Genomic DNA, 27,247 nt, shown 5'->3' with positions numbered 1-27,247 from the left:
ACTTACAAAATTATAACATTTGGAAAATTATACAATGATTGAAAATTATAAAATAATAAATTGCTGCTTTTAAAATTGTATGTCACATAATAAAACTTTGCGAAGCTTTATGTTCTTATTCTTATTTAGCATTAAATTTGCTTTTACTTTCATTTTCATGAAAATGCCTAGATATTTATTTCGATATAAAAAAGTGCAACGATAGAAAAACTATATTGTCCGCTTTATGCATAATGTACTATTCCTAACGTCAACTTTTAACGTTTCTGTATTTTAATTATTTATCAAAATGCCATCCAGTTTTCCACATTTGCGAAAATAAGCTAACGCGAAACGCGTACAACAATTACATACGAGATGCTAAATGCACTAGTCAGTACTCAAACAGGAGGTCATCGCCAGTTTCTCGGCAAAAAACCTGTTGCTTCGCTTACATTGTCACGAAGTTTAATCCTCGTCGTTAGAGCTATAGGAATAGTGCCAATCGAATTTCGGCCAAGTTCGCGAATAACGTATGATCAGCGACAAATTGATACGTTTCAATACGATTCACAGATGAAGGTAAAAGAAAAACATCGCCTATATTGCACAATTTAAAATCTCGACTGTCACTAAAGTTCTCGGTGAAAAACATTAAAACGTGACACTATAATGGACATCGAAAGCTTTTCTAACGTTCAATAATGTATATCATGCGTAAACATGTAAGTGGATCTACCGGAAGTTAAATAAATATCTTTGTAAAGATTTCACCGATATCTTCAGACACAGTCCGACGGTAATTGACGGAAAGGCATATACTCGTAATCGTCAATCATCGTGTACAAAGTCCTTAACGGTGAATCTTGTTTATTCAATTTTTCTACATAGAATTATATGTCTTTTGTAAAATATGCACTTACCGAAAATCGTTAATCCTGGATGTAGCACAATAAACACTCAAAAGAAACGATAGGGACGACATAACCCGCGCACCGAACTAAACCGGCCATATTGTTTACTGGAACAGTATTTGACCGTATGCCTGCTTTCACTGTTTTGCGGATCTCTCGTAAAAACGACGGCAGCACACTCTGTTGATGAACTGGATTAACTTTGTTGATGCATCGTTGCACTGATAACATTTTCGAGATGTGCATACGCATGGACGAGATATGAAATAGACTTATCATGCAACATAAATTTCTGTCCCACGGTCACTGACAAAATACTGCTAAAGACCAGCTTTACTGAAGATCTCACGAAAAATTCTGCTGTTCTCTAATGCCCTCTAGGATATATTGTAAAATAAGAAACGAGTTACTGAATCCTTTTGAATTATCATGAGATGTTACACTAGTTTGTTTAGCAGACAATGCAAAATATTAAAAGTCTTTGTACAATATAAAAAAAGTCAGCAATTATTAAATATTTTATAACCTATTATTGAATGTAATCAGATCGCAAATACATTTTACAGATTGCTCGACTGTAGTATCGGAAGGATACAGTTTTACCGATCGAAAATATTTTAATTTGTAGTTTAATTCGTTTAAATAGAGGGAGTTTCATAATCGAGAAGGACGTAAACATTTGTCTGTATTTATTGCGAATCAGAGATCAGATGTGGTTCATTTTTATTAAACGCAATTTTCATAAACTTTTATCAGTATTAGAACCTTTATCGTTAACAGTTGATTATTAATCATTAATATACAATATTGTCCTTACGAAGACTTATGTACTTTGATAGCATCATTCTAATAATGTAAGTTTGTACATATTTTCCTTCATAACAATGTATTCATTTTTTTATGTAATCATGAAGTTGCTTATTGCGTACAACTGCGAGAACCTTATGTACTGATCATTTTATTATTTAAATAAATATTATTATTTTTGAATTTTCATACTTGCTCCATTTATTCATTTTGCCAAGGTCATTGTGAATTCTAACTGTGCCTAATTAATTACACTTTGTTACACACAAAAAATGATAGTGCTACTTTATGATTTAAAATAATTTCATTTTATTAAACTGAGAAAATAATATAGAATAAAAGTTTAAGTTTAGGAACTTAATGTTTGTTGTACGTTTCAGACGTATATTTTAAACATTCATCATGCCACGTAGAAATCGTCACAAGAAGAGTCCCCTTATTGGTGAAGATACTAGAATAGCAGTAAATTTAACTCTAAAGAAGTTACTAGAAACTTCTGATCAAAAAGAATTAGAATTTCCTTCTTCATATACAGCAGAAGAAAGAGCCTATATTCATAAACTAGCTCATGAACTTGGACTAAAATCTAAAAGTAGAGGGTAAGTCAAATATTGATACGTTTAAACTTTCCTCCATTAAAAATAAATTTCTTTTTTCCAACAGAAAGGGTACTAATCGTTTCCTAACTGTGTACAAGAGAGAAGGGTCAACCATAGTTCAATCTGATGCTGTTATTAAATTGCAAAAGGCATCAAGACAGAGTATTTATAATTTATTGCAAACTTTCCCATTAAATCATAAAGAATGTCAAGATCTGCTGCCACCAATCGAAAGAGAACGACCTCTTAATGCAGATGGTATTAATATTTTCAATATGTAATAAAAGAGCATACCTTATTAAAATTAGAAGTCATAATTTGATATTTTTAGTTTCAGTGAGTACAAGTACAAAAGCAATGGGTAGGTTAAATAATAGTGTACCACAAGTACCACAATTAAAAACCAATTTTGATGTATTGAACTATCGTAAAGCTCTCCCAATTTTTGGCTTCAGAGAAGATATTCTTAATGCCTTGAATACTAATCAAGTGATTATAATAGGAGGTGAAACAGGTAGTGGTAAAACTACCCAGGTTCCACAGTTTATTCTTGAACACTGTCAACAAAGGCATCAACCTTGTAGAATTATATGTACTCAACCGCGAAGACTATCAGCTGTTTCTGTAGCTGAAAGGGTGGCATTTGAGAGAGACGAAAAAATTGGTCAAACGTTCGGTTACCAGATTAGGCTTGAAAGTAGAGTTGCTCCAAAAACTCTTTTAACATACTGCACAAATGGTGTACTGCTTAGAACCCTTATGGCAGGTGATTCTGCTTTAAGCACTGTCACGCACGTTATTGTGGACGAAATTCATGAACGTGACAGATTTTGTGACTTTCTTCTAATAGCGCTAAAAGATGCACTGCAGAAACACAAGTCCCTTAAACTTATACTTATGAGCGCTACGTTAGATGTCAATATTTTTGTAAAGTATTTTAGCAAGTGTGCAGTTATAAATGTCTTAGGTAGATCGTACGATGTTGATACATATTTTCTCGAAGACGTTTTAAAAATAACTGGTTACATGACAAAAGAAATGCTTTCAAAGAGAAAAGAACTTATGAATAAGAAAGATCAACGCAAACTTTTAGAAAGTTGGACTCAATATAAGCCCCAGCAATCAGGATCCCATACCGGGAATGAAAGATGTTTGTTGCCAGCTCCGATTTTGGCACAACAGAATGAACCGCTCCCAGAGAAAGTCAAATTAGAACCTTGGTTAATAGAAGAAATGGATAAAAGCATTTCTGATGCGTGGTTACGCGGTGGCGAAGATAATTTTGCACAGCTTTTATATTTCATACTTTCGGAAAACGTTTCTGTAGATTATCAACATTCCACTACATCTGTAACCCCGCTTATGGTTGCTGCAGGTAGAGGATGTATCAATACTACAGAACAACTTTTAAATTTGGGCGCAAATTTAAATTTGCGAGCAGGCAACGAATGGACTGCGTTAGATTGGGCCAGAAATATGAATCAGACCGAATGTGCAGAATTGATAGAAGCATACATGAAAACTTACGATTGTGCAGTACAAGACGACGCAATAACTCACGCTAAAGATGTTTCGCTTTCAGAAGAAGATAAACTTTTACTAGATGTCTATCATCATACGTTCAATGACGAAAATATTAATTATGACCTACTTTTACAATTAATTATGCATATCCACTTGAAAATGCCTCTTGGTTCTCTGTTAATATTTCTGCCTGGATACGATGATATCGTGACTATGAGAGAAAAAATAAATAATGAAGAGAGAGAAATGAATCAGGGTTTACGCTATGTTTTATATATACTTCATTCGAATATGCAAACGTGTGATCAGAAGAAAGTATTTAAACCAAGTCCTTTAGGAACGAGAAAAATTATTCTTTCAACCAACATTGCTGAGACAAGTATCACAATTGATGATGTTGTTTACGTTATCGACTCGGGAAAGGTTAAAGAAAAATCTTTTGACGCCATATCAGGAGTGTGCACGCTGAAATCGAATTGGATTTCTCAGGCTTGTGCTAAGCAACGCAAAGGTAGAGCAGGAAGATGTAGGAAAGGCATATGTTATCGATTATTCTCTTCGATTCGATACAACAGTATGCAGCCTTATCAAACTCCAGAAATTTTACGATTACCGTTGCAAGAATTGTGTCTCTATACAAAACATTTAGCTCCTGGAAATACACCTATCGCAGAATTTTTGGATCGTGCTATAGAACCACCTTCCAATATGGTAACAAGAAACGCGGTTCAATTATTAAAAACTATTGACGCATTAGATCCGTGGGAAGACCTTACCGAATTAGGAAGTCATTTACTTGACTTACCAATTGAACCGCGACTTGGAAAAATGTTACTGTACGCTGTTGTTCTGAAGTGTTTAGACCCAGTCTTAACAATCGTATGCAGTCTTGCATACAAGTAAGTTAAATCCGTAATTTTTAACACGTCGGTTATAAAAGATTTTGATGTCACATGATAACTTTCAGGGATCCTTTTGTTTTACCCTCACAACCATCACAGAAAAGAGCTGCAACGGCAGCTCGTAAACGATTTGCAACCAACACCTATTCTGATCATATGGCTGTTTTACGAGCCTTTCAAGGCTGGCAGAATGCGCGTGCAAGTGGTAAGGAACGTGCATTCTGCGAACAAAATTTTATTTCTGCTGCCGTGATGGAAATGGTGGTTGGAATGCGCACTCAACTTCTTGGGCAGCTTCGTGCATCCGGATTTGTTAGAGCAAGGGGGCCAGGAGATATCAGAGATCTGAATTCCAATTCCGAAAATTGGGCTGTGGTAAAAGCTGCTCTGACTGCTGGTTTATATCCGAATCTCATAAGAGTAGACAGAGACCACATGCAGTTAAGAACGCAGTATGTTATTTTATTCCATTTACTACTTTGAAATTTTAGGTAGTATATTTATTATCGGATAATTGATATTACAGAAAAGAAGTGAAAGTATTCTTCCATCCATCATCGACTTTGAGAGATTATCCGAAATCTCCGAGAATGACATCTGCTCAAACACACGCTGCTAATGTAGAGACTTTACCATGTGATTGGTTACTTTATGAAGAAATGAGTCGTACGGGACGATTTTGTCACGTCAGAATGGCCACACTGGTTAATCCATTAACAGTGGCATTGTTTTGTGGACCAGCAAGGTTATCGGTAGATGTAATATACGAAGCTGAATGTAAGAATTAATTCATACTTCACTTATTATATTATTTGGACTATTTAGTATTATCGTTTTAAAATCGTAGCGGTACCAGAGAGTGAATCCGATTCTGAAGCTGATGAAAATAATGAAGGAACGATATTCAAGCTTGATGACTGGGTGGTATTTAAACTAGATCCTGAAACTGCCCGATTCTTTTTACATTTAAGACAAAAATGGAATGCTTTATTCTTAAGACGTATGAAGACGCCGAACAAAGCCATGTCACAGTTAGATGAAAAGGTAGTGAGTACCTTAGTAAGTGTTATTACAAATGAGGAACAAGCGTGTGGACTACAACAGCCGTCTGGTATCGGTCAACGACCTCGTCCTTTAATCGTTGATTATTATCCTGCCAATGCTAGACGAACGGACGATTTTGTAGAGGTAATTTTCTAATTTTTTAATGTCAATTATTACCATTTACATTGTAACGTAACATTTGTTTTTTTTCTTATAGAGAAATTTTTAAATTTGGTGGGAAGAAGAATATTTTATTAAGTAAAATTAATGATAAATTTTATTCTCTTGGTTCCTATATGTAATTTATTACAAAAGAACATGCAATGGTATTAGTGTATTTACATAAATTTCTTAAAAATTTAATAGGTTGTTTCTGAAATCGACAGGGTAAAAGAAACGAATTGCCACTGATCGTAAGACGTCAGGGATGTACGTGTATTCACGATTACGGGTTTGCATTGGATCAGTAAAGATCAGGTGGGATCGGGTTTTTGTATTTTCCAAATCTCGAACTATGTTTTCAAAAGTCTTGAAACTTCGAGCATTCGTATGGAAGAAAATATTTCTTTGATTTCTACCCAATCCTGCCTGAATTTTTCCAAATTCGAACCGAAGCCCGGGTACTAGACATATCGGGTTACCCGCATATCCCTATAAGACGAAATGTTCACTACTGCATTAAGATATTTACTCAGTATTAACAAAAGCTCAGAAACGAAACGAATGAACTGCTTTTTATTTGATTTTACTTCTTTAATCCTCTTTCGGATTTTGAAATTTAGGTGATGTCCTATGGTCATTATTTTACCAAATCGGTAGATGTAAAAAAGGTGCTTTGCGACGTTTAAAAATTTGATGAGATAGTAGAGAATTGCCTATATATATGCTTAAATAATTGAAGTATACATAGTTTAAAAATTTAAAAAGTTGCTGCAAACTCCAAAATTCGAAGAAGGGTTAAAGAACAGATATTTCGTTCAATCGCGCTATGTATTAGTTATACACTCTTCATTTATTATTTACTGATATTAGATAACCAAATACGTCACTTTATGACCTATCATGAGATCTAGTTTCTTACAAAGGTGCTCTTTTGCTGAGATTGCTTCACATTTCCACTTACTGCCTAAATAGCATAGAATGAACATGTAGGAATCAAAGTAGATCTTTGTACCTTTTAAAGAATGTGATATACTGTATAGATATTAATCTTAAGTAATTTATTTACATTTTATACTGTGCATAAAGTACTTAATGTTATGATTTACTATACAGAACAATTGCACTTTAAAGAAACAGTTCTTTGTGAGTAAATGAATGACAAATTTCATGAGAGAAAATGGAGTGCAATTTAATATTTTTAACATCATTATAGATATAATTTCTTCAGATTTATAGGAATGTAATGTAAAACATTACAGACAGTTATTTCAATGACTTACTGCATTGATATTTTAAATAAACAATGTTTTTGTTTAAAATTTAATAATGCTTATGAGCGTTTATCATACAGTACAAAGTTTGTTTTTAAGCATTCTAGAAATAATACATCACAAAAAGACTGTTTATTTCTTATATAATTTAATTTATACCCAAATCATTTAGGCAGCAATAAGATATATGTACATGTTAATATAGTCTTTAGAATCATTGTAATACTTTTCAGTGTGGTAATAAAAAAGTTATATAAAAGTCCACTGGTGTCAAAGTCTTCTTTCAATCTGGCATGAATTACTTATTTCATTTGTATATACGTAGTTAACCTTCAATCAGTATTGTATTAAAATATTAGGTTATTTATTTCCATTAAACGTATTTTGTACTAGGCAAGGTATTAATAACATTTTATTAGAAAATATTCATTTTTCATTTAGATTAAGTAATATTGAACTATGATCCCACAAATTAATCTTTAATTAAACACAATAAACACCATTCTGTTGAAGTACTTCATACACATATGCAAATATGTATGGTTTTAGATAGAGTTTTTGTTCCACAAATGACAATTAAGTTAATATAAAATGGTATACATTAACTTTCATCGCATGTCAACTGCATCCAGAGTCTTAATGAATTCAAAAATATTTTGTTCTAACCTTCAATTGTTTACACGCAATATATCAGGTAAAATAAATAATGATCAATAATAATTTGATAACAAGAAACAATTGCAGAAAATTATCATATTTTTATTGCAGATGATACTGTTGTTACAATTGGCAACGTTTCAAAACGAGTGAAAGTGCCAAACAATCCTGAATATGTGCCTAGAAAATACTGTGAGTTGACATGATTTCTTTTCCGTATAAGCCTTGTTATTTCTACATGACAGCATAATATAATGTTTGAATATTTGTAAACAGTACTACAAATACAAGCAGAAGACACAATTACACTGAAACATTTAAAATGGATGCTACAAAAGGATGTTCTATCCCAAGATATATTTTTAATTGGAGGACCAGGCATTAGACGCAGACAATTAGCTCTTGCTTTTCTTGAACTCACAGACCGTGAATTAGAATACATTGCCCTTTCAAGAGACACAACTGAAGCAGATTTAAAACAGCGAAGAGAAATTAAAAGTGGTACTGCTTATTATCATGATCAAAGTGCCGTTAGAGCAGCAACAAATGGAAGAGTCCTCATTATCGAAGGTATTGAGAAGGCTGAACGAAATGTGTTGCCTGTTTTAAATAACTTGCTAGAAAATCGTGAAATGCATTTAGAAGATGGAAGGTTCTTGATTCCTGCAGCGCGCTATGATAAATTGCTAGAGGTATGAATATATATGATTATTTTACACCAATCATTCACTTCATATTTCACATGATTTTGCCATTATTTTACAGACACATAGTCAACAAGAATTAGATGCCTGGAGACTTGTCAGAGTTAGCGAAGATTTTAGAGTTATTGCTCTGGGTTTACCATCACCAAGGTATCCTGGCCATCCACTTGACCCACCTTTTAGATCTAGATTTCAGGCCAGGTATATTTCACCTCCAAGCTTTGAAGTAAGTATATGTTCAATAAAAAAAATCAATTCATTACATTGGTACTTTAGGCTAAAATATTTATATAGGAATTAGCCATTAAACTGGATGTATTAACCTTGTATTCATATATACATATGAATAATATATAATACGTATATAATATACTTATTTAGGCTTAATAATAATTTTATCATAATTTAATAATTCAATAGAAATAATAAAGTTGTAACATATAGGGCGGTCTATTTAGATGAGGACATCTAAATATTTTTTTCAGTTTTGTTAGTGTTATAATAATTAGTAGTAATTTTGTTGACATGAGTATTATAGTATATGTGTTATGTTGAGATGTTTATTTGTAGACTAGTAGGTACCTGTCTCTCTATCTAGACCCATAGATCTCTTGTATATGGTATATTACTATATTCTTAGATCTTTATATACCTCGATCCTTACATCCCTCGATCCCCACATCCCTTGATTCTTACATCCTTTGATCCCTACATCCCTCGATTTCTACATTCCTCAATCCCTATATTCCTCGATTTTTACATCCCTCAATCCCTATATCCCTCGATCCCTATATCCTTCGATTTTTACATCCCTCGATCTCTACATTCCTCAATCCCTATATCCCTCGATCCCTATATCCTTCGATTTTTACATCCCTCGATCTCTACATCCCCCAATACCTACATCTCTCAAATTCCATATTTGTCAGAAATTATATCTCTCCATCTCTATATTCCCCAATTCTAATATTAGTCAATCCCTACAACCCTCCATACCCATATACCTACTTCTCGTGCAGCAAAACAAATGTGGTACGCACAGAGTTATTTACCGGTAATGTGAAGTTTCATGTGACAACGATCTATAATTACTAGCGTGGCTTGCGGCGCGTGGTATTCAGTGAAGTTTTACCTGATTTATGTAGCGACGTATCGTTATACACGGGGTGCGGAGGTCGTAGAAACCCCTCCAGTAGTCGGCTATCCCTTCCGAAACCAGTTCCCTTCGTATATAAACTGTTCGTAGCTGCGCTATGGTCACAGTCATCGCCGTTTGGATCGCGTGTCCTCAGAACAGTAGTTCTGTCCTCTGTTTCGTCGTCGAGGAGTCGATACGTTGGAATTCGCTCGAACGAGGAATTCGACGCGAAATCTGGTCGAATTGAAACCGCGTCACCAGAATAATGCCAATCATTTAAAGTTACAAGACCAAAAATCGTATGCTCGAAAATAAATATTCTGAAGATCAAAGCCCTCAATGTCCTCGCTTTCTGTGTATCGTTAATCGAATCTGGCAATCCGAACAATGCCAGCTATATGGTCATCCTCGGAGAGACCGATATCTGTTCGTACTGTCTGGGTAGACGGCATTCGACACGCAATTTTGTCACCGGACGATCCATTGATCAATCCCAGGTCACGTCGACGTTCTCGTGCGTCAAGGAGCAAAAGTTACTCCACGGAATATCAGCAGCTCGAATCGAAGCTCGAACGATTGAACAGTTGTTTCACGAATCTGCGAATGGTCACCAAAGATCTTTCAAAGAATAAAGTTCAGGTGTATCGCAAACTGTCCGCGCCTCCTTGTCCCAGAATGGCCAGCAATGTTGATACATTAGAATCTTCCTTAGACGGAAACAGAAGAAATCAGGAGCAGCTAGACTGTCAGGAAGATGTGGATGCTCTTAAGGAGGCAAATAGTAAAGCAAACGCGACGGAATGCAAACAAATGGAGGGGACACCCGATACCTTCTGGAACCCATTGTTCGAAAGAGTTCTTCAGTGGCTGGATTTATCCGGAAGGGCGCAAAGCTACAACTTCGAGGATTTCGAGAGATCGTCTCGCGACGAGGAACGAAAGTGGATGAAGAAGAGATATCCTCGCTTAAAACGCGAATGTTCCGAGGAAAAGGAACAGGCAACGGTGAAAAATTATAAGTTGCACAAGGAGCGTCATTTGGAATCCGCCAAGAGGGATGAGAGGATAATGGAGAATCGGTTGCCCAAGATAAAGAGAACGAAAGAACGGTGTCGAGAAAACAGCGAAACGGATCCTTTGTTCTGTACGTTGGACGACGAGAAGATGTCTCTGAAATTGTACGAAGATCAAAGGAAGAGCGAAACGAAAGAGGAAAAATCATCGACCATGTGGTCTCCTCCGGGACGTTTCAAATTGCACATAGTGATACCGAACATTAATTCCAAGGAGAATTACTCGTCTCAGGAATCATTGATCAACGATTAACCAGATAACGTTTCAAAGCTTTCGTTTGCATGCAATTTTTTAATTATTCTGCAATTCACATGGGATCTGTATAGTGCCATTTGCAATGCTCAAGAGAATTATTTGCTGCTAAGAGATCATCAGTCAGCTTCTAGTGGTAGAAATTTATTCAAGTAGACTGATATGCATTGACGTCACGCAAAGGTATTTATCTCTGAACGAAAGAAAAATGTAGCAAATCGTTATATTGCCTGGACCAACGCAGTAGAGAACTTTTAGAGTTAGAATTATATTGTGTTGATCAAAAAGTTTCTAAATGATACGGTAGCATCAAATGTGTGAAAATTCGTGTGAAGATGGCAATGTAACGAGAGGTTACGGTGTATGTAAGTTTTCATGATATAGTGCTAGTAATAGTATTATAACAGAAGTAGATTTCTAACATATGACCTAGAGATTATAACAGCGAAGAAAATTAAAGAAAGGGCCATATAAATGGAACTCCTCTCAAGCACTATTTAAAAAATTTAAAACCTAAAAAGTTTCAAAATTAGAAAATGTCTAAAATCTAAAACAAATTTAAATATCTATTTTTAAAATTCTGTTCAATAACTCAGTTTCTATCTAAAATCATTAGATAGAATGATGTTTTCTGATTATCGCGAGCATCCTTTATCAAACGTGTTACACGGCGGTTTCGTCTGCATTCCTACCTTTTCATCGAAAATCAATACCCCATAATAAATTCCACTTCATCGAGAGGCAATTCGATAGCCATCATTCTTCGTGTGAAGAAATAATGGGGTATGGTGCCGGCGCGAGACGTCGCGATGGTGTTTTACGCATTTTAACGCCGCACCGGCATGTTCATAAATTGTCGGGCAAAGTTAAATAACAACGGTGGCAAGGGTCACTTAAAAAGTCAAATATAATTAGAAAGGTTCACGGAGGACGTTTAAACTTCGTTTAGAGCGATTTTCCGTGACTGCGCGACGAAGGTCCCAATAATATGTTGTAAAACTTCGTGTCACGCTGTGCAATTTACAAAGTAATACCCTTTACACGCAGAAACTTCGTTTTTATGCGTTCGTATACACGGTTTCAACGGTTAAATGGCTTTCAAAGTAATTTCTACTTTGGCATAATAAAAAATTGGGAAATTAAAAAGTTTTGGCTGTTTGCCGACAGCGTAGGAAATTGGTAATTTCTTCAGTCGTAATCTATAGGTACAGCTTTTTTTAAAATGATTGCGTACTATTTGTATTTAGTGTTCTATACAATTAAGTAGGGATAAAAGGATATAGGGGTGTAGGGATATTGGGATGTGGGGATTTGGGGATTTAGGGATTTGGGGATGTTGGGATTTGGGGATATTGGAATTTGGGAGTGTAGGGATTTGGGGATGTAGGGATTTGGAGATGTAGAGATTTGGGGATTTAGAGATTTGGAGATGTAGAGATTTGGGGATGTAGGGATTTGGGGATATAGAGATTTGGGGATGTAGAGATTTGGGGATGTAGGGATTTGGTGATGTTGGGATTTGGGGATGTTGGGATTTGGAGATGTAGGGATTTGGGGATGTTGGGATTTGGGGATGTTGGGATTTGAGGATGTTGGAATTTGGGGATGTAGGGATTTGGAGATGTAGAGATTTGGGGATATAGGAATTTGGGAATATAGAGATTTGGGGATGTAGAAATTTGGAGATGTAGAGATTTGGGGATGTAGGGATTTGGGGATGTAGAGATTTGGAGATGTAGGGATTTGGGGATGTTGGGATTTGGGGATGTTGGGATTTGAGGATGTTGGGATTTGGGGATGTTGGGATTTGGGGATGTTGGGATTTGGGGATGTTGGGATTTGGGGATGTTGGGATTTGGGGATGTTGGGATTTGGGGATGTTGGGATTTGGGGACGAAGAGATTCGGGGATGTTGGGATTTGGGCATACAGAAATTTGGGAATGTAGGAATTTGGAGATGTAGGGATTTGGGGATGTAGAAATTTGGAGATGTCGAGATTCGGGGATGTAGAAATTTGGAGATGTAGAGATTTGGGGATACATGATTCGGGGATATAGGAATTTGAAATAAGCGAATTCAGAGATATAGATATTTGAAATATAGGAAGTTAAGGATATAGAGAATTGAAGACATGAGCACATGGACATGTAGAAATTTGACCATACAGAAAATATTACAGATATGGAGTTCTCCTTACATAGTGATCTTGGCATATAAAAATTTACTAACGCAGATCCACTCCAGGAATTTAAACATACTAAAATCTCGTGATCACAGAATCTAATAATACACATATATGTCTCAACACACGTTTCAATGCTACATCACATCAAAACTATATTTCCTTAACTTAATCCACCCAAAGAAGGTACAAATATCTCCAAGACAATGAACTTGGATATTTTACCAAAGTTTACGAATCGCGTGCTTTTATCCGCGAAAGAAGCATGCCTATTGTAATTGTTTGATAACAATTTTAAAAACTTTCGTGAAAGTTTGTCACTTTAGGGCATGTATCGTTATCAGGAACGAATAGTGTCGATCCTGTTCTGAATTGTGTACAACTTCCTTAACAAAGTTGGCTGTTATTTAACGCTGCAGTAGTCTCGTTAAATTGGATTTGTCGTTTGAAAAGTTCATCAGGAGCGACATTAAACACGAATTTGAAATACAGCACGCAATATGATGATATTGTTATTCCTTTAAACGAAGTTTGAATAGAGAAGCTCATTAGGGAGCACAAAGAGAAGGCTCCAACAAAAATTTGTTGGGGATATTAATATTCTTAAATTATAGTCTCTTATTTAAACTGTAGTTCTATGGTTCTTTTTTGATGTTATTATGAATATATTGTACAATAGTTCAAGGTCCACATGCCAGTTGAAAATGAATGATTATATGATGATCCTATAATGAATCAATTTCTGGGTGGATTCAATGAATCATCTTTTAATTCTCATTAATATTTTTTTTTTAAGACTTTTCAGTGTTTCAACGATTCGAACATTTATTTATTTATACTCTAAAAATGTTTATTAAATTTCAGGCGTTGTATATTACAATTTCTAAATACTATTTTCGCGTTTATCTACGTACACTTTTCTTCAAATTGAGTCAATTTCCATGGAACTCTTCCGTTTCGCGGATCTATTTCGAGATATCGTTAAGGGAATCGTATTTTCGCGGAAGCCGCGATAATCGCGTCGATTGGTTCGAGAATGTGGCTCAATTGAAACTTTTCGATGAAAATCTGTAAGCTATCTCGAGGATTTCGTGCCGGGTGGTAGTTATTCCCGTAGTTGGCACGCGGTGGAAAGCTCTCTTGGTGCTAATCACTCGGTTGGACTGTTTCGAACAAATTGTAGTGTAACATTCCGTACATGGAATTGTTCACAATTATGCGAGATATGCAGTTTTCGGGTAAACGGAAACGACTCTAATGTCCCGTGGAAATAACGCAATCATAACTTTGATCGTTGGGCGTCTGAATTACAAATTCCGAAATTAAACGGAAATTATCTACACATCAAAATTATACAAATACGTAACTACTGTATTATCATTAAATGTAATTATTATTAAAGGTTATCATGTACAATATACAATACATTAATTTAATTAACTTTTACATATGAGTAAATAACATTTTAAATAACTTTACTCATATGTTCATATGTTTACACGTACAAGAACTATATTTTACATACACTTGAAAATAAACTCAAAATATCTTTCAGATAATGCACATATTCAGTACTATTTACTCTGCTATACATATCACTTGAACAATAAAAAAAATATTTTTATAAATTGAACATATGAAAACATATATGTAAAGTGTCCTACATGTAACGTGTGTTGCAATAAATTGTCAAAAAATAATTTAAAAGCTGTTACCGTGTCGGTATTCGTTTAAATGGATTTTTGATAGATGGTTTCAATTTTTAGGAACAATTGAAAACGTTGACGAATCTAGTAACACACACGGACACCGCGAAATTGAAGCAATTATTATCATGCGCGCACGCTTTCGTTACACAAGAGGCTATATCCTTAGGTCTTCCAGATTTTCCCCTGGATAATCTTTCCTCGGCGGCCATTATCATGGTAAACATTTTCTCACCTAAACCGCCGATTTGCTCCACGGATTTTATGTTAATCTTCGTGTTATCGCAGGATCAATGCCCATATCTGCCGGTGTATGACATATTTTACAGATGTTATCCTTATAAATTGTTTTTGGGGAAAGAGGGTCGAAGCGCCGTCGAAAACATATTGGAAACTTTTCGCATTCCGGATGAAACGTCGAAAGTTTCGAAAGAAATAAGTGTGCAAAGTAAAAATGAAGATAAGAATTCGATTAAGGTCGGGGTGAAGTATGCTAAGAACGAAACGGTGTTGAATGTGAGTAACAATGATGACAAAGAAAAGGGATATTGGGGTGAGTGTTCTATTTCGACGTGTGTTCTGTAGGTTTCTTGCGGTACTAAACGGACGAACGAAAATGATGGAAGGATTAAATATATAGAGACGAATTATCAGAATAATTTATTGGCGAGCATGCTGGAGTCGCATATAGTATCTGATCTTTGTTTAATTGGTCCAAAGGGCTGTGGAAAATCGATTACTGTACAGACGTTAGCCAATTTAATGGGATATCAGGTGGAACCTGTGGTATTATATCAGGCAGGTGCTATTTAGATCAGTGATAGACATGTGATCAATGAGCTTGGAGTGATCAATAGTGCAGGGATGGGGTGGTAATTTACAAATTTAGAAATTTGGTAATTTGATAATTTGGTCATTTGATAATTTGGTTATTTGATAATTTGGTCATTTGGTAATTTGGTCATTTGATAATTTGATCATTTAATAATTTAGTCATTTGACAAATTGGTCATTTCATAATTTGGTCACTTGATAATTTGGTCATTTGAAAACTTGGGGAGTTCAGAATTACAAAATTTAATACTTTAATAATTTTACCAGTTAGAAGTTGAGACATATGGAAGTTCTAATTTTTCGAACTGAGAAATCAGTTATTAGTACCCTGAATAAATATACTTACCCACCCATGCATCGCACCCTCTCAAGATCACACTAGCTCGTGACTCACATTATTATTAAACCGACCAGTTATTTATAACAATATAAGACAATTAAAATATCTTCTTAGGACATGACTTCCAGAGACTTAATCCAACAACGAACCACCTTATCCACCGGTGACACCGTATGGAAGAACTCACCCCTAGTCGACGCAGCATTGCAAGGAAAATTGGCAGTCCTAGACGGAATTAACAGAATAGATCCCAGTACTCTGGCTATATTGCATAGGTACATTTGAAGAATTTCAAAAAACCAACTTTGCAAACATTTAATTCCTTTTCTACATAGATTGGTTCACGATCGCGAGTTACAATTACACGATGGAAAGAGACTCATCAGGGCAGATCGTTACGACGAGATAAAAGAGAAGTACAACAAATCAGACGAGGAATTACAAGAGTCTGGAGTATTACGTATTCACCCTTCCTTCAGGATTATAGCTTTAGCGGAATCGCCGGCGATTAATACCTCTTCGAGGCAATGGTTGAACTCTGAACTACTCAGTTTGTTCCTTTTCCATGAAATGAGACCGCTCACTAAATCTGAGGAACTTCATATCATTCGATCGAAGGTGTTTATTCTTGTTAATCCTTTAGCTGTTATAATGGCTTTATAGTCAGACTGTTACATAGGTGTTTGCATTAATTACATGGAATAATTTACAGACACAAAATTCTTCAATAACAGCTGAAAGATTAGCTTCAATTTTTCTTAACTTAGAAAATATTATCCTTTTTCTGAAAGGACTTTGATCAATCTCGTGTTGTTCCAGTACGGAGAACCTTCAAAAGTCTTACTAAACATCTTAGAGCTGGCTCACCTACTACGATCTTCCACCGACTCAACTTTGCACTCTCTCTCAGGATTTTTGAGTACAAGACAGCTTCTAAGGATAGCAGGAAGAATGTATAAATTCCAAACCGACGATGCTTACGGTGCAGTGCAACGTGCTTGCCTGGCTCGCTTCTTGCCATCAGTAGCGAAACAAGCACTCGACGATTCTTGCAAACGCGTGGGTATCGTCCCAACGAGAACTGTATCTAGCGAGGATGTCAAATGTATAATCACAGGGGACGCCGTTAAAATTGGTAACACGATCGTGGAAAGATACAAAACGACAGCTTTAACCAAAGTACCTGACGTATTGTTCTACGACGTGCCTCAGCATGTGGCACTTTTGGAGAACTTGTTGCAAGACTTTAGCTTAGGACAGCATTTGTTACTAGTTGGTAACCAAGGTGTAGGGAAGAACAAAATTGTTGATCGATTGTTGCAATTGTTGAACAGACCACGAGAATATATACAGCTACATAGAGACACGACTGTTCAAACTTTGACGCTGCAGCCGATGGTTAGAGATGGAAAAGTAGTTTATGAAGACTCGCCACTTGTGCAGGCTGTTAAACTGGGACATGTTCTGGTTGTCGATGAAGCCGATAAAGCGCCTACTCATGTTACTTGCATTTTGAAAGTATGTTTAATGGACTTGTCATAAGTAGACATGTTTATGGATGAACCAGATCATCAAGTTCTCAAATTAAGAATTTTACATCATCTATTTTTTTCTAAAATTAGATATCTACATAAACATTTAATGTCTGCTTGTGACTCTTAAGGCTTCATAATTTTTAACTGTTAGTTTTAACAAAACTTCTGTTTTTCAGACATTGGTTGAATCGGGTGAAATGATACTGTCAGATGGAAGACGCATAGTACCTTTTGCCAGTTCTGATACACAGGATTCGAACACAATAGTACTTCATCCTGATTTTAGGATGATGGTACTGGCAAACAGACCAGGCTTCCCATTTTTGGGACACGATTTCTTTGGAGCACTGGGTGATCTCTTTAGCACACATGCTGTTGATAATCCAACCGTTGAAAACGAGATACAGCTTTTGAAACAGTACGGTCCTAACGTGGATAGGGAAATAATATTGAAACTGGTTAAAGCATTTGGGGAATTGAGAAATATGGCTGATCAAGGTCTAGTTTCGTATCCGTACTCTACTCGAGAAGTTGTTAATATCGTGAAACATTTAGAGGTAAGGCATGGTTTTATATCTGACCCTGAAGAGTGTGTTCTGATATAAAACAGTGCATATGTGTATCATCTGTATATTCATATGTGATGTAAGAATGATATTGAACTTTTATTTTGTTCTTAGTCAACTAGTTTGAAAAGTGTGATTTGAACACATACCAGCTCTAGATATATAATCTATACTTCACAGATCAGTTTATGTATATTTTTGTGTTCACAGAAATTTCCTCAGGAATCGTTAGCCAACGTGGTGCGAAACGTATTTGATTTTGATCGATACAGCGAAGAAACGTTTAGCACACTAGTGTCTGTTTTACATAAACATGGAATTCCCATTGGAACCAGCCCCACTAACATTGCCTTAGCAAAAGAGTAAGATCCACAAGAAAAATTTTGTTGGAACATAATTTTGTTTTTATATATTTTTATTTAAAAAATAAAATGTGAAAAGAGTACGATGTTCAGATACATTTCCCGTCCTTTTCCTTTACAGAATACCTTTACCATCGAACAAGGTTTGCTCCGCTTGGAATGTATCGAATCAGCAACAAGTGTTAAGTGTCCAAGAGAAATATATTAGGCTGAAATCACCGATAACTTTGAGACAAAAGACTTTGCCTTTAGATCGCGTCGAAGCTCGTTCGGCATTATTCACCGAATTACAAAGTTATTGGACTGTACCGCTTAGTAACGCTGGCGTAGTTGCGGCTTTAACAACCGTTAAAGGTACGAGGGGCGATGGCAAGGATGATAAAATTAATATTCTCACGGAGTACCCTTTAAAGATCTTCACCATGAGCCTAGAATCAGATACGATGCAGGAAACTTTCTTACCGAGTTTAATAACCTATGAAAGAAACAGCAGACCTTTGTACACAATGGCAAGCGATAATGATCACAACATTTTAGTACACGAGGGCAATGTAAGTAGATTTTTCTGCGAAATTCATTTATTCCTACTAACGTTTATTCTAACAGACACTTGCTTTCAGACCAACGCTCTGTTACTGGTGAACACGAATGATGGATCTGCCCGAAAAATAGAGTTACTCTCCTTCCTCGACATGGCTTCGGATAAGTTAGCGAGCGCTTTTCGAACCAACAATTTCCAGTGGAAGATGAAGACCGATTTAATAGCCTCTCATAATCAAATTGTATTTTACACGTGTAATTCTAGCAGGATAGAAGTGATCAATTTACATTCCATGTCTTCTTACACGATCAATCTACCATTCGACATCGAATCCATTCTACTTCCATCCGAGAAAAAGTGGCTGATCCAAGACTTCCACAGGAACAAATACACTCTCAAAAAATCTTCCGATTCCGCTCCATGCCCGAATATTTTACAAGAACTCCAAGAAACTGGCAAAGATACTGTTAAAGTTGGTTCATTCTTGAGTTGCGGTAACAGTAATCTGAGTACCAACGTCCTTAGCGCAGCGTTGGAACAAAAGATAGATTCTCCAAACAGATTGTTAGTGGCTGATAATACTTATGCAGCTATTGCTGTCGGATTTCCTGATTTGGACAGCTGCAACGAACTTCACTTTTGGCCTAGACCACACAGTACAAGTTCTACTCCTCCTATTGTTATGGAGAACGGTCAGATTATTAGAGCAGTGAGAAACGAGGAAGTTCCTGACGACGTTCTTCCTAAAATTGGGCCACATTTGGGAATTGCTGGCTATTTAGAAGTTGTTGATACTGTTAACCACAAGTTGCGCTATTTTCCTGTGCCGGAGTGAGTATACTTGTCTATTATTTGAATTTTGTTTAAGATCGCGGTCGGGGTCGTTAGAGCACGCGAGGGGGACAATAGGTATTGCTGAAAATATATAGTGAATATTGTATTGTGTTGGATTCTAACACGTTGATATCTCTTTGTATTGTGTTGTTATAAGTTGGACTGCAATGAGTTAATATTCGTTTGCGTTGTGTTGCTACAGGTTATATCACCACGTGTTGATATCGTGATTCGTTAATATTTCTACGCGTTAATATCCCTACGCGTTGTATCGCCATGAGTTATGCCACCATGCGTCACATTTCCACACATTAGTATTGTGACTCGTTAATATGCCCACGCGTTGCAATGTAGCGCGTTAATATCTCTGCGCGTTAACGTCGCTACGCATTAATATCCCTACTCGTTAATATCTCTACGCGTTTCTATCTCTACACATTATATCGCCACTCCCCCTATTGACACGCGTTACATCACAAAATCCAATAATTACCATGCTCAACTTAGAACAAGTACCCTATGTAGCAACGATTGAGTATTTCTAAAACAGTAGGAGAATCCTTTATTTACACATATTATTATTTACTCATTCATATATTTATTTTTTAGACCAGTAAATGTACCTCACGTGACACAATTGTTATACGGAAGCAGTTACCCCTTGCATGTCTCGTCTAAATCCAATCAGGATCTCGTAACGGTAGATGCAGGTGGATGCGTTCGTGTATGGGAGTCATCTTTAGCGAACATAGAAAAATCACTCGGCGCTTGGAGAAGAATGGTAGGAGACGATAACGAGAAGTTACAAATTACGAAGGATAGATATTCGGGATTGGACGTCAGCGGCCCTAAGCATGGTAAAATCGATGAACAAAATGCGCCGCACGTTGGAGGCAACACTTGGGCTGGAGGAACTGGAGGTATAACACGTTATTAGGATTATGGACATCCAGCGAGATATGAATGTTTAATGCGAAATTGCAGGAAGGGACACGGCAGGTCTCGGCGGAAAAGGTGGTCCTTATCGTTTGGATGCTGGCCATACGGTGCATCAACTCAGCGATGAAGAAAAGAACGCAATTCCGGAACACGTGAAAAAGGCAGCTAGGGAAATGGGTCTCAGAGCGTTCAAGCAACGCCTGAGAGACATTAATATGAGCGAATATGATCATAATCTTTACTCGCAATTTAGTAATGCTGTTCAGGGACAGGTTCGAGCTTTGAGGACTATAATAGGTGAATATTATTTGGTGTGTTTGTAAACACTGATATAGAAACTTGGTAGTTCAGAAATGTTGACATTTGTGAACTGCGGGATTAAAGGACTTGGGAGAATTGAGACTTAATTTACATTTTCAAAACAATTGAAACCTGAAGTTAGAGTGACCTAATCAATATCATAATGAATTTATAAAAGATTTAATGTTGTTTTTTGCAGATAGTTTACAAGCTAAAAGCAAGGAGCGTCAATGGTGCAGGCACCAGACCTCAGGTGAATTAGACGATACGAAACTAATCGAGGGTTTAACGGGAGAAAGAACGATTTACCGAAGAAGAGCCGAAAAAGAACCAGAACCTGGTACACCACTAACCAAACCGAAACGTTTGAAACTGGTGGTGGATGTATCGGGTAGCATGTATAGGTTTAACGGATACGATGGACGCCTGGATCGAGAAATGGAGGCTTGTGTTATGGTAATGGAAGCGTTTAGCGGATATGAAGGGAAGTTTCAGTATGATATCGTTGGTCATTCCGGCGATGACTATGATATCGTTTTCGTTAAGCACACTCAACCTCCGGCGGATAATAAGCGTAGATTAGAAGTGATAAAGGTAATTGAAGTTAAGAAACTACCTCCGTTAAACTTGAAACTTAGATTTCTAAACGGTGGGATTTCTTTCAGACGATGCACGCACATTCGCAGTTTTGCATGTCTGGTGACAATACTTTAGAAGCAACGCAACATGCAATCGCGAGTTTGGCGAAAGAAGATTCTGACGAGTCTATCGTTGTTGTACTTTCTGATGCGAATTTTGATCGTTACGGTATATCACCTGAATATTTTGCAAGAATTCTTACGTCGAATCCGAATGTAAATGCTTTTGCTATATTTATTGGTTCTTTGGGAAATCAGGCAGTTAGGTATGTTCATATTTCAATATTAAAGTAACATGTGACTATATCCATTTTGAACGTTAAATTGCATATATTGTTATTTGTCAAGTAGTCTAATTAGTAACTGTTTTTCTTAAAAATAAGCATGTGTGTTTAATTTTAAGCTTAATGAAGAGAATGCCTTCTGGACGAGCATTCATTTGTATGGACCTCAAGGATATACCTCGAATATTGCAACAAATATTTGCTGCTTCTCTATTGAGTACTACGCAATCCAGTTGATCCATGCATTATCAATAATTTTATACAATTTTATAAATATTTGTAATTAGCAAAGGAATGTATTGTAATATACACATTTGTACGTATTTATTAGAAATCTATGTATGCTACATTATTTAATTCTTATAAATACTGTCATTATAAACATAAAATTATTTTTCTGAATAGAACCGTATCTTTATTTTGTATAAATATAAACCTCTCAAAACGATTCAGTCTTGTTCATGTATTATTTAAAAAAAAATATAAGGTTTCGAACTATAAAAAATTATTCAAATTTTGAAATATAAACTTTTACGAATGTTTTGTACAATAATGCATAAATAATTAATTGCCCATTGTAAATTTATATATAATAAATGCTGTTTGTATCAGAATAGAAATTTGAATTTCCCACTCACCGAGCTGCCGCGGTTACAGCGCCGATGTTCCACGAAGTTTTCCGGAAGCGTACGAAGTAGTTTGAACTCGCGCCACAAATTTCCAAGTCTTCAACTCGTCACTAAATAACAAGAAAAACAGAAATAATAATTCAAAACCACTCTGAATTACATTATCCTCGAAGCTGTATTATATTCAAGTATAATCAAGTAAGTACATATTCATAAAATACATGTATTACCTGAAAAGTAGAAATCTCGATCCTGCACAGCAACACACTTAATACTTTCACAACAATCAGTAACGTTACACAAGTTCAGTTTCACAAATCACACATTTAACACATTTAACAACACATTAATCAAACAATCAGCCGAACAATTATTGTACTTATAATCGCGAACACGAAAAATATACCGCAACAACTTGTAATTTGCTCTTTTCGAAGAACGACTGTCGAAACGGTGAGGGTGACGACTGCGACCGAAGTTAGCCGAAGACGATCGAGGCGAATCGAGAGCGTCGAGTGGTGTGGGGTGTGCATTCGTCAGTCGCACGCCGGTCGTTGAATGGAGCGGGTGTGGAGACGCGTACAAGGTGCCGGGCGTCGCGGTGCCACAGCTCGCTGTGGTTGCCCTGTGCAGCCGTGTCAGCTGCACGTGGACCAACGCGCGAAACGCGGGGGTGGCCGGAAATCTCGTGGTGGACCGCAAACGATCGTGTGCGGTTGTCAGGTGCAGCCATGTCCTGTGCATCCAGTACTGATTAGGGTTCGTCGTACTCGACCTACGGTTGGCAACTGTGACTGTCCACCGGAATCACAGCCCTGTGTGCATGCACAGCGTGCATCAGCCGTACGAAGAATTCGAAGGCAAGTGAAAATACTACTTGTTTTTCCTTCTTCGTACTCGATGTTCGATGCCATCGTAGCTTCGTTACCCTATTAGAGATGCAAAATTCGATATGTTATCCCCAAACCCGAGCCAAGTCCAAACAAAAATTTTATGGGAATCGAGCGCCAATCGTACGAGGCTGTGTTTTATGTACTTGCCAGGCACTGGAATTATAGGGGTTGGTTTCTGACCTCGGTTTGAGTACTTGTAGCGTTCGAGTGTTTACGAGAATTTTACGGTTCGACCCGAATTTTGTAAAAAAATTCGAGGGAAAGACACGGTACATTGCACTGGGATTTTGGACAGATCCAATATCGTAAATAGATTTCTATGCAATGGGGAAAGTATAAAAGGGGTGCACGCAGGCTCCTTTTCGCGAAGGGTGGGAATTTGAATAATTGAGGACCTGGAAATTTAGAGATTTAGGAATTCAGAGAATTTCGAACGTGGAAGTTCCATTTAGAGTTTAGATATTTGGAGAAATTTTGGGAAATGAGAATTTGGGTATGTAGGCAACCAGAAATAACCTAGAGCCTAGGGACAAACTAAGGCCTGTTAAACGCGTAAAAAATTTAAAGGTAACCCCAGTCCCAGAGAAGATGCAAGAAGAGTCTAATCTGCACACTTCCCTTTAGCCGTAGTTAAAGTACCTTCCCTTAAATAAGCTTCCCTTAGGAAGGTTACATTATACTCGAGTGTCAAGGTTTAATTATACTCGAAGTACTTCCTGTGTATCTTAAAATACTTGCAGAACCTTCGTGCCTATCTCATCAGGTTTAAATATATCCACGAGTCTCTCCTTTTTTACGAGCTCATTAATTAATTCGAAGTTATTCGGCGAGATTCGAACCTCGCCGATATACTTAGATCCCATCGCTATTTATTAAACACCTGGAGTGTATGCACATGTTACGAACCATTATGAGTTAAAGGGGTGGAAGGAACGACGAAGGTCAAAGTAACGACGTGTTGATCGTATTTGCAAAGCTCGAAGCGACCCGGTATAGTTAACCTGGCGGCCTTTTCTAGAGAGAGGGTAATGCGTGTACTTAACGATGGAAAGGTTAACGAGGGTATTATACTTGCATGTTGTGGAAGAAAGGGTTCGAGTGGTCGTAACATTTTCTCGTGATTTTATTATGCGAGATAAGTGCAAGTTTATTGACTGACGAATGGAGATTGAGCGAGACGGAGAAATAAATCGTTGCCTCGTTACCTTTATATTCTACAGGTTGTTCTGATAGGGAAATATATGATGCCTCAAGGTTGTTGCGCGAACGTCAAGGTTGAAGGATTTGAACGTTCTTTTATGTCATCAGTTGTCAATATGGAAATTTAACAAGTTGGAACTTGTTAAAGGTACTTGGAGGTTAGAAATTTGAGGGTGTAGGTATTTGGAAGTTTAGTATGTGGGGAGCTAGAAATTTGGGGATGCAGGAAATTGGAAGGTTTGGAATTTGGGAATTTAGGAATTTGGGGGTTTAGGAATTTGGCGATGCAGGAGTTCGGGGATTTAAAAATTTGGAGACATAGGAAATTGGAAGTTTAAGAAGTTGGGAGTTTAGGAATTTGTGGGTTTAGCAATTTCGGGGCTTAGGAATTTAGGGGTTTAGGAATTGGGGGATGTAGGAGTTTGGGGATTACAAAATTTGGGAATACAGAAAATTGGAAGTTTAAGAACTTGGGGGTTTAGGAATTCCGGGGTTTAGAACTTTGGAGGTTTATGAATTTAGAGCGTTAGAAATTCGGGCGTTTTGGAATTTGAGGATGTTGGAGTTCGGGGATTTAGAAATTTGTAGACACAGGAAATTGGAAGTTTAAGAACTTGGGAATTTAGGAAATTAGAGTCTACCAATTTGAGGAGTTAGGAATTTGGGAGTTCAGCAATTTGAGGGTTTATCAATTTAGGGGTTTAGGAATTTGCAGATGTAGCCTTTGGAGGCTTAGCAATTTGAGAGTTTATCAATTTAAGGGTTTAGGAATTTACACATTCAGAACTTTGTTGGTTTATAAATTTGATAATACAAAAATTTGAAATTTTAGCAACTTAGTAAATCAAGGACTTGAAAATTTGGAATTTAGAGATACTTACGACCTACTTTAAAATTAAAAATATAAAAGCTTGAGAATTTTCTACAAAAAAGAAACACAAAAGTCATTTATTTATATTTTCGTAAACCCGTCTCTCAAAAGTGTATATTTTCATAAACTCACGCAGAGTAAATTTTAATGAACTTCCAAGAGACGTGTCACTGCAGCTTTTCACCCTGTATAAAATTGTACCCTGTATAATTGCAACTAATGGATGTTTAACACCGATCCAAAGCCATTTACAAAATGCGAAATTAAAAATGTAAACATTACTTCTGACGCACGTGTTGCTCTAATTGCTTATATCATTCCGTGAAATTGAGTTCGCGTAAGCCGTGTCACGTCGCTACTTTATTTCGTCTATCCTGAGTAACGCGAAATAGCAGGTTCTAACGCCATCGTTGTTTTTCAGCCGTTTCGTGTCTTGTTTTGTCGTTAACGTCTTAAGCATTATGGATGTTCGTATATATAGCATAAGAACGCCAACGCGAGTTATTGCTTTTTTTCTTTCTATTCTTGAAAGTTTCACTCCTAAATCATGCTGTGAGAATTTCAAACGGTCTAAAGAACATTGCTGTTCTCACTCAACAGATGATGCCATTTCTTGTATTATTAGATTGCGCGCGATTTAACGTTTATTAGTTTCTTTCATAAAATGAAGATTGCTGCTTATCTATCATTTTAGGTATTTAGGAGATAGTCGATGGATTTGGGGTAGTTAACTTGGTACTTTGAAAATTATATGGGGGTGGAAAATTACTGTGGGAAATGGTCATTTTGATTCTTTTGAAATTTAGGTTTGTAGTATATTATTTTTCTTATGATTCGAAAAATTTCAATTTTCTCTACGTACCAATATCGCTACGTTTCAATGTCTGCCAATGTCCCTACGTACCAATATCTCCACGTTTCAATATCTCTATTTTTCAATGTTCTTATGTCCCAGTATTTCTACGTTTCAATGTTCGTATGTTCTGATATCTCTACGTTTCAATATCTGTATGTCCTAAAGTTCCTACGTTTCAATGTTCGTACGTGTCAATGTCCCGACGCCCTAATGACCCTATGACCCAATGTCCATATGTGCCGATATCTATACGTTTGAATACCTCTGCGTCCCAATATCTCTACGCTCTAATGTTCTTATGTCCCAAAGTTCATATGTGTCGATATCCCTACGTTCCAACATCCATATGTGTCGATATCCCTACGTCCCAATATCCCCACGTCCCAATATTTTAAAATGACAAAATTCCAAAGTCCCAAAGTTTGAAAGCCCTGAAGTTCCAGAGTCCAAATTCCCAAAATTCGAAACTCTCAAATTCCAAACTCCTAAATCACAAATTTCCAAAATCCCAAACTTCAAAACTCTTAAATCTTCACATCCTAAATTTCCAAAATCCCAAACTTGAAAACTCTCCAATCTTCTCTTCTCAAATTCCAAAAACTGCAAAGCCCGAACTACCCCTGTTAAACCAAGTAATTAATATTCAGCACGCTTCACCTAAAATCAATTTACGACCAACAAGTTCAGATCTAAATTGTGGACATCTCAG

The 27,247-nt window shown here is 36.6% G+C and overlaps 4 protein-coding genes across 11 annotated transcripts in view; 3 read left to right on the top strand and 1 right to left on the bottom strand.

Annotated features, from left to right (window-relative positions):
* Positions 1 to 1,204, bottom strand: part of ATP8B (ATPase phospholipid transporting 8B) — a 69,867-nt gene extending 68,663 nt beyond the window's left edge. For 5 of the 7 annotated variants that reach the window (XM_076532095.1, XM_076532093.1, XM_076532086.1 and 2 more), the window contains exon 1: positions 903 to 1,204. The gene's annotated coding sequence lies outside the window, so the exon portion shown is untranslated. The remainder of the gene's footprint in view (positions 1 to 902) is intronic. The other 2 variants (XM_076532092.1, XM_012291227.2) reach the window with 2 other exon arrangements.
* A 342-nt stretch (positions 1,205 to 1,546) lies between these two features.
* Positions 1,547 to 6,132, top strand: LOC100883335 (3'-5' RNA helicase YTHDC2). The gene is made up of 8 exons (XM_012291218.2): positions 1,547 to 1,747; positions 2,081 to 2,299; positions 2,364 to 2,557; positions 2,631 to 4,722; positions 4,791 to 5,177; positions 5,252 to 5,502; positions 5,573 to 5,913; positions 5,987 to 6,132. The coding sequence occupies exons 2-8, from the start codon at positions 2,103 to 2,105 to the stop codon at positions 5,996 to 5,998; spliced, it is 3,474 nt and encodes a 1,157-aa protein (XP_012146608.1). The 5' UTR covers positions 1,547 to 1,747; positions 2,081 to 2,102; the 3' UTR covers positions 5,999 to 6,132.
* A 148-nt stretch (positions 6,133 to 6,280) lies between these two features.
* On the top strand, positions 6,281 to 22,496 carry c12.2 (von Willebrand factor A domain-containing protein c12.2). Of its 2 annotated transcripts, XM_012291216.2 has the most exons (20): positions 6,281 to 7,600; positions 7,752 to 7,896; positions 7,971 to 8,051; positions 8,136 to 8,551; positions 8,625 to 8,789; positions 14,977 to 15,135; positions 15,205 to 15,432; positions 15,502 to 15,714; positions 16,205 to 16,365; positions 16,426 to 16,708; positions 16,910 to 17,608; positions 17,802 to 18,182; positions 18,402 to 18,553; positions 18,675 to 19,104; positions 19,174 to 19,925; positions 20,538 to 20,848; positions 20,913 to 21,164; positions 21,367 to 21,761; positions 21,833 to 22,071; positions 22,209 to 22,496. In XM_012291216.2, the coding sequence occupies exons 2-20, from the start codon at positions 7,794 to 7,796 to the stop codon at positions 22,324 to 22,326; spliced, it is 5,538 nt and encodes a 1,845-aa protein (XP_012146606.2). In that variant the 5' UTR covers positions 6,281 to 7,600; positions 7,752 to 7,793; the 3' UTR covers positions 22,327 to 22,496. The 2 variants fall into 2 exon arrangements, with proteins under 2 accessions (XP_012146606.2, XP_076388200.1); XM_076532085.1 differs by lacking the exons at positions 14,977 to 15,135; positions 15,205 to 15,432; positions 15,502 to 15,714.
* Positions 22,497 to 22,792: 296 nt separating this feature from the next.
* The window catches only part of hwt (SH2 domain-containing adapter heavyweight), a 225,182-nt gene continuing 220,727 nt past the window's right edge, over positions 22,793 to 27,247 (top strand). Inside the window, exons 1-2 of the mRNA XM_012291230.2 lie at positions 22,793 to 22,916; positions 23,156 to 23,578. Of these exons, the coding sequence (XP_012146620.2) occupies positions 23,277 to 23,578 (302 nt within the window). The 5' untranslated portion in view covers positions 22,793 to 22,916; positions 23,156 to 23,276. The remainder of the gene's footprint in view (positions 22,917 to 23,155; positions 23,579 to 27,247) is intronic.

Source organism: Megachile rotundata, chromosome 5 (assembly GCF_050947335.1).
Source record: "Megachile rotundata isolate GNS110a chromosome 5, iyMegRotu1, whole genome shotgun sequence".
NCBI lineage: Eukaryota > Metazoa > Arthropoda > Insecta > Hymenoptera > Megachilidae > Megachile > Megachile rotundata.
Note: the sequence above shows the minus strand (reverse complement) of the source record. Positions and strands in the feature narration are given on the sequence as shown.

Coding starts and splice junctions, on each gene's coding strand:
- LOC100883335 (XM_012291218.2), top strand. CDS start 2,103: ATGCCACGTAGAAATCGTCACAAGAAGAGTCCCCTTATTGGTGAAGAT. Junction 2,300..2,363: donor CTAAAATCTAAAAGTAGAGG/GTAAGTCAAATA, acceptor TTTTTCCAACAG/AAAGGGTACTAATCGTTTCC. Junction 5,178..5,251: donor CACATGCAGTTAAGAACGCA/GTATGTTATTTT, acceptor TTGATATTACAG/AAAAGAAGTGAAAGTATTCT.
- c12.2 (XM_012291216.2), top strand. CDS start 7,794: ATGGTATACATTAACTTTCATCGCATGTCAACTGCATCCAGAGTCTTA. Junction 8,790..14,976: donor TTTCACCTCCAAGCTTTGAA/GTAAGTATATGT, acceptor TTCAATTTTTAG/GAACAATTGAAAACGTTGAC. Junction 15,136..15,204: donor CCTCGGCGGCCATTATCATG/GTAAACATTTTC, acceptor GTGTTATCGCAG/GATCAATGCCCATATCTGCC.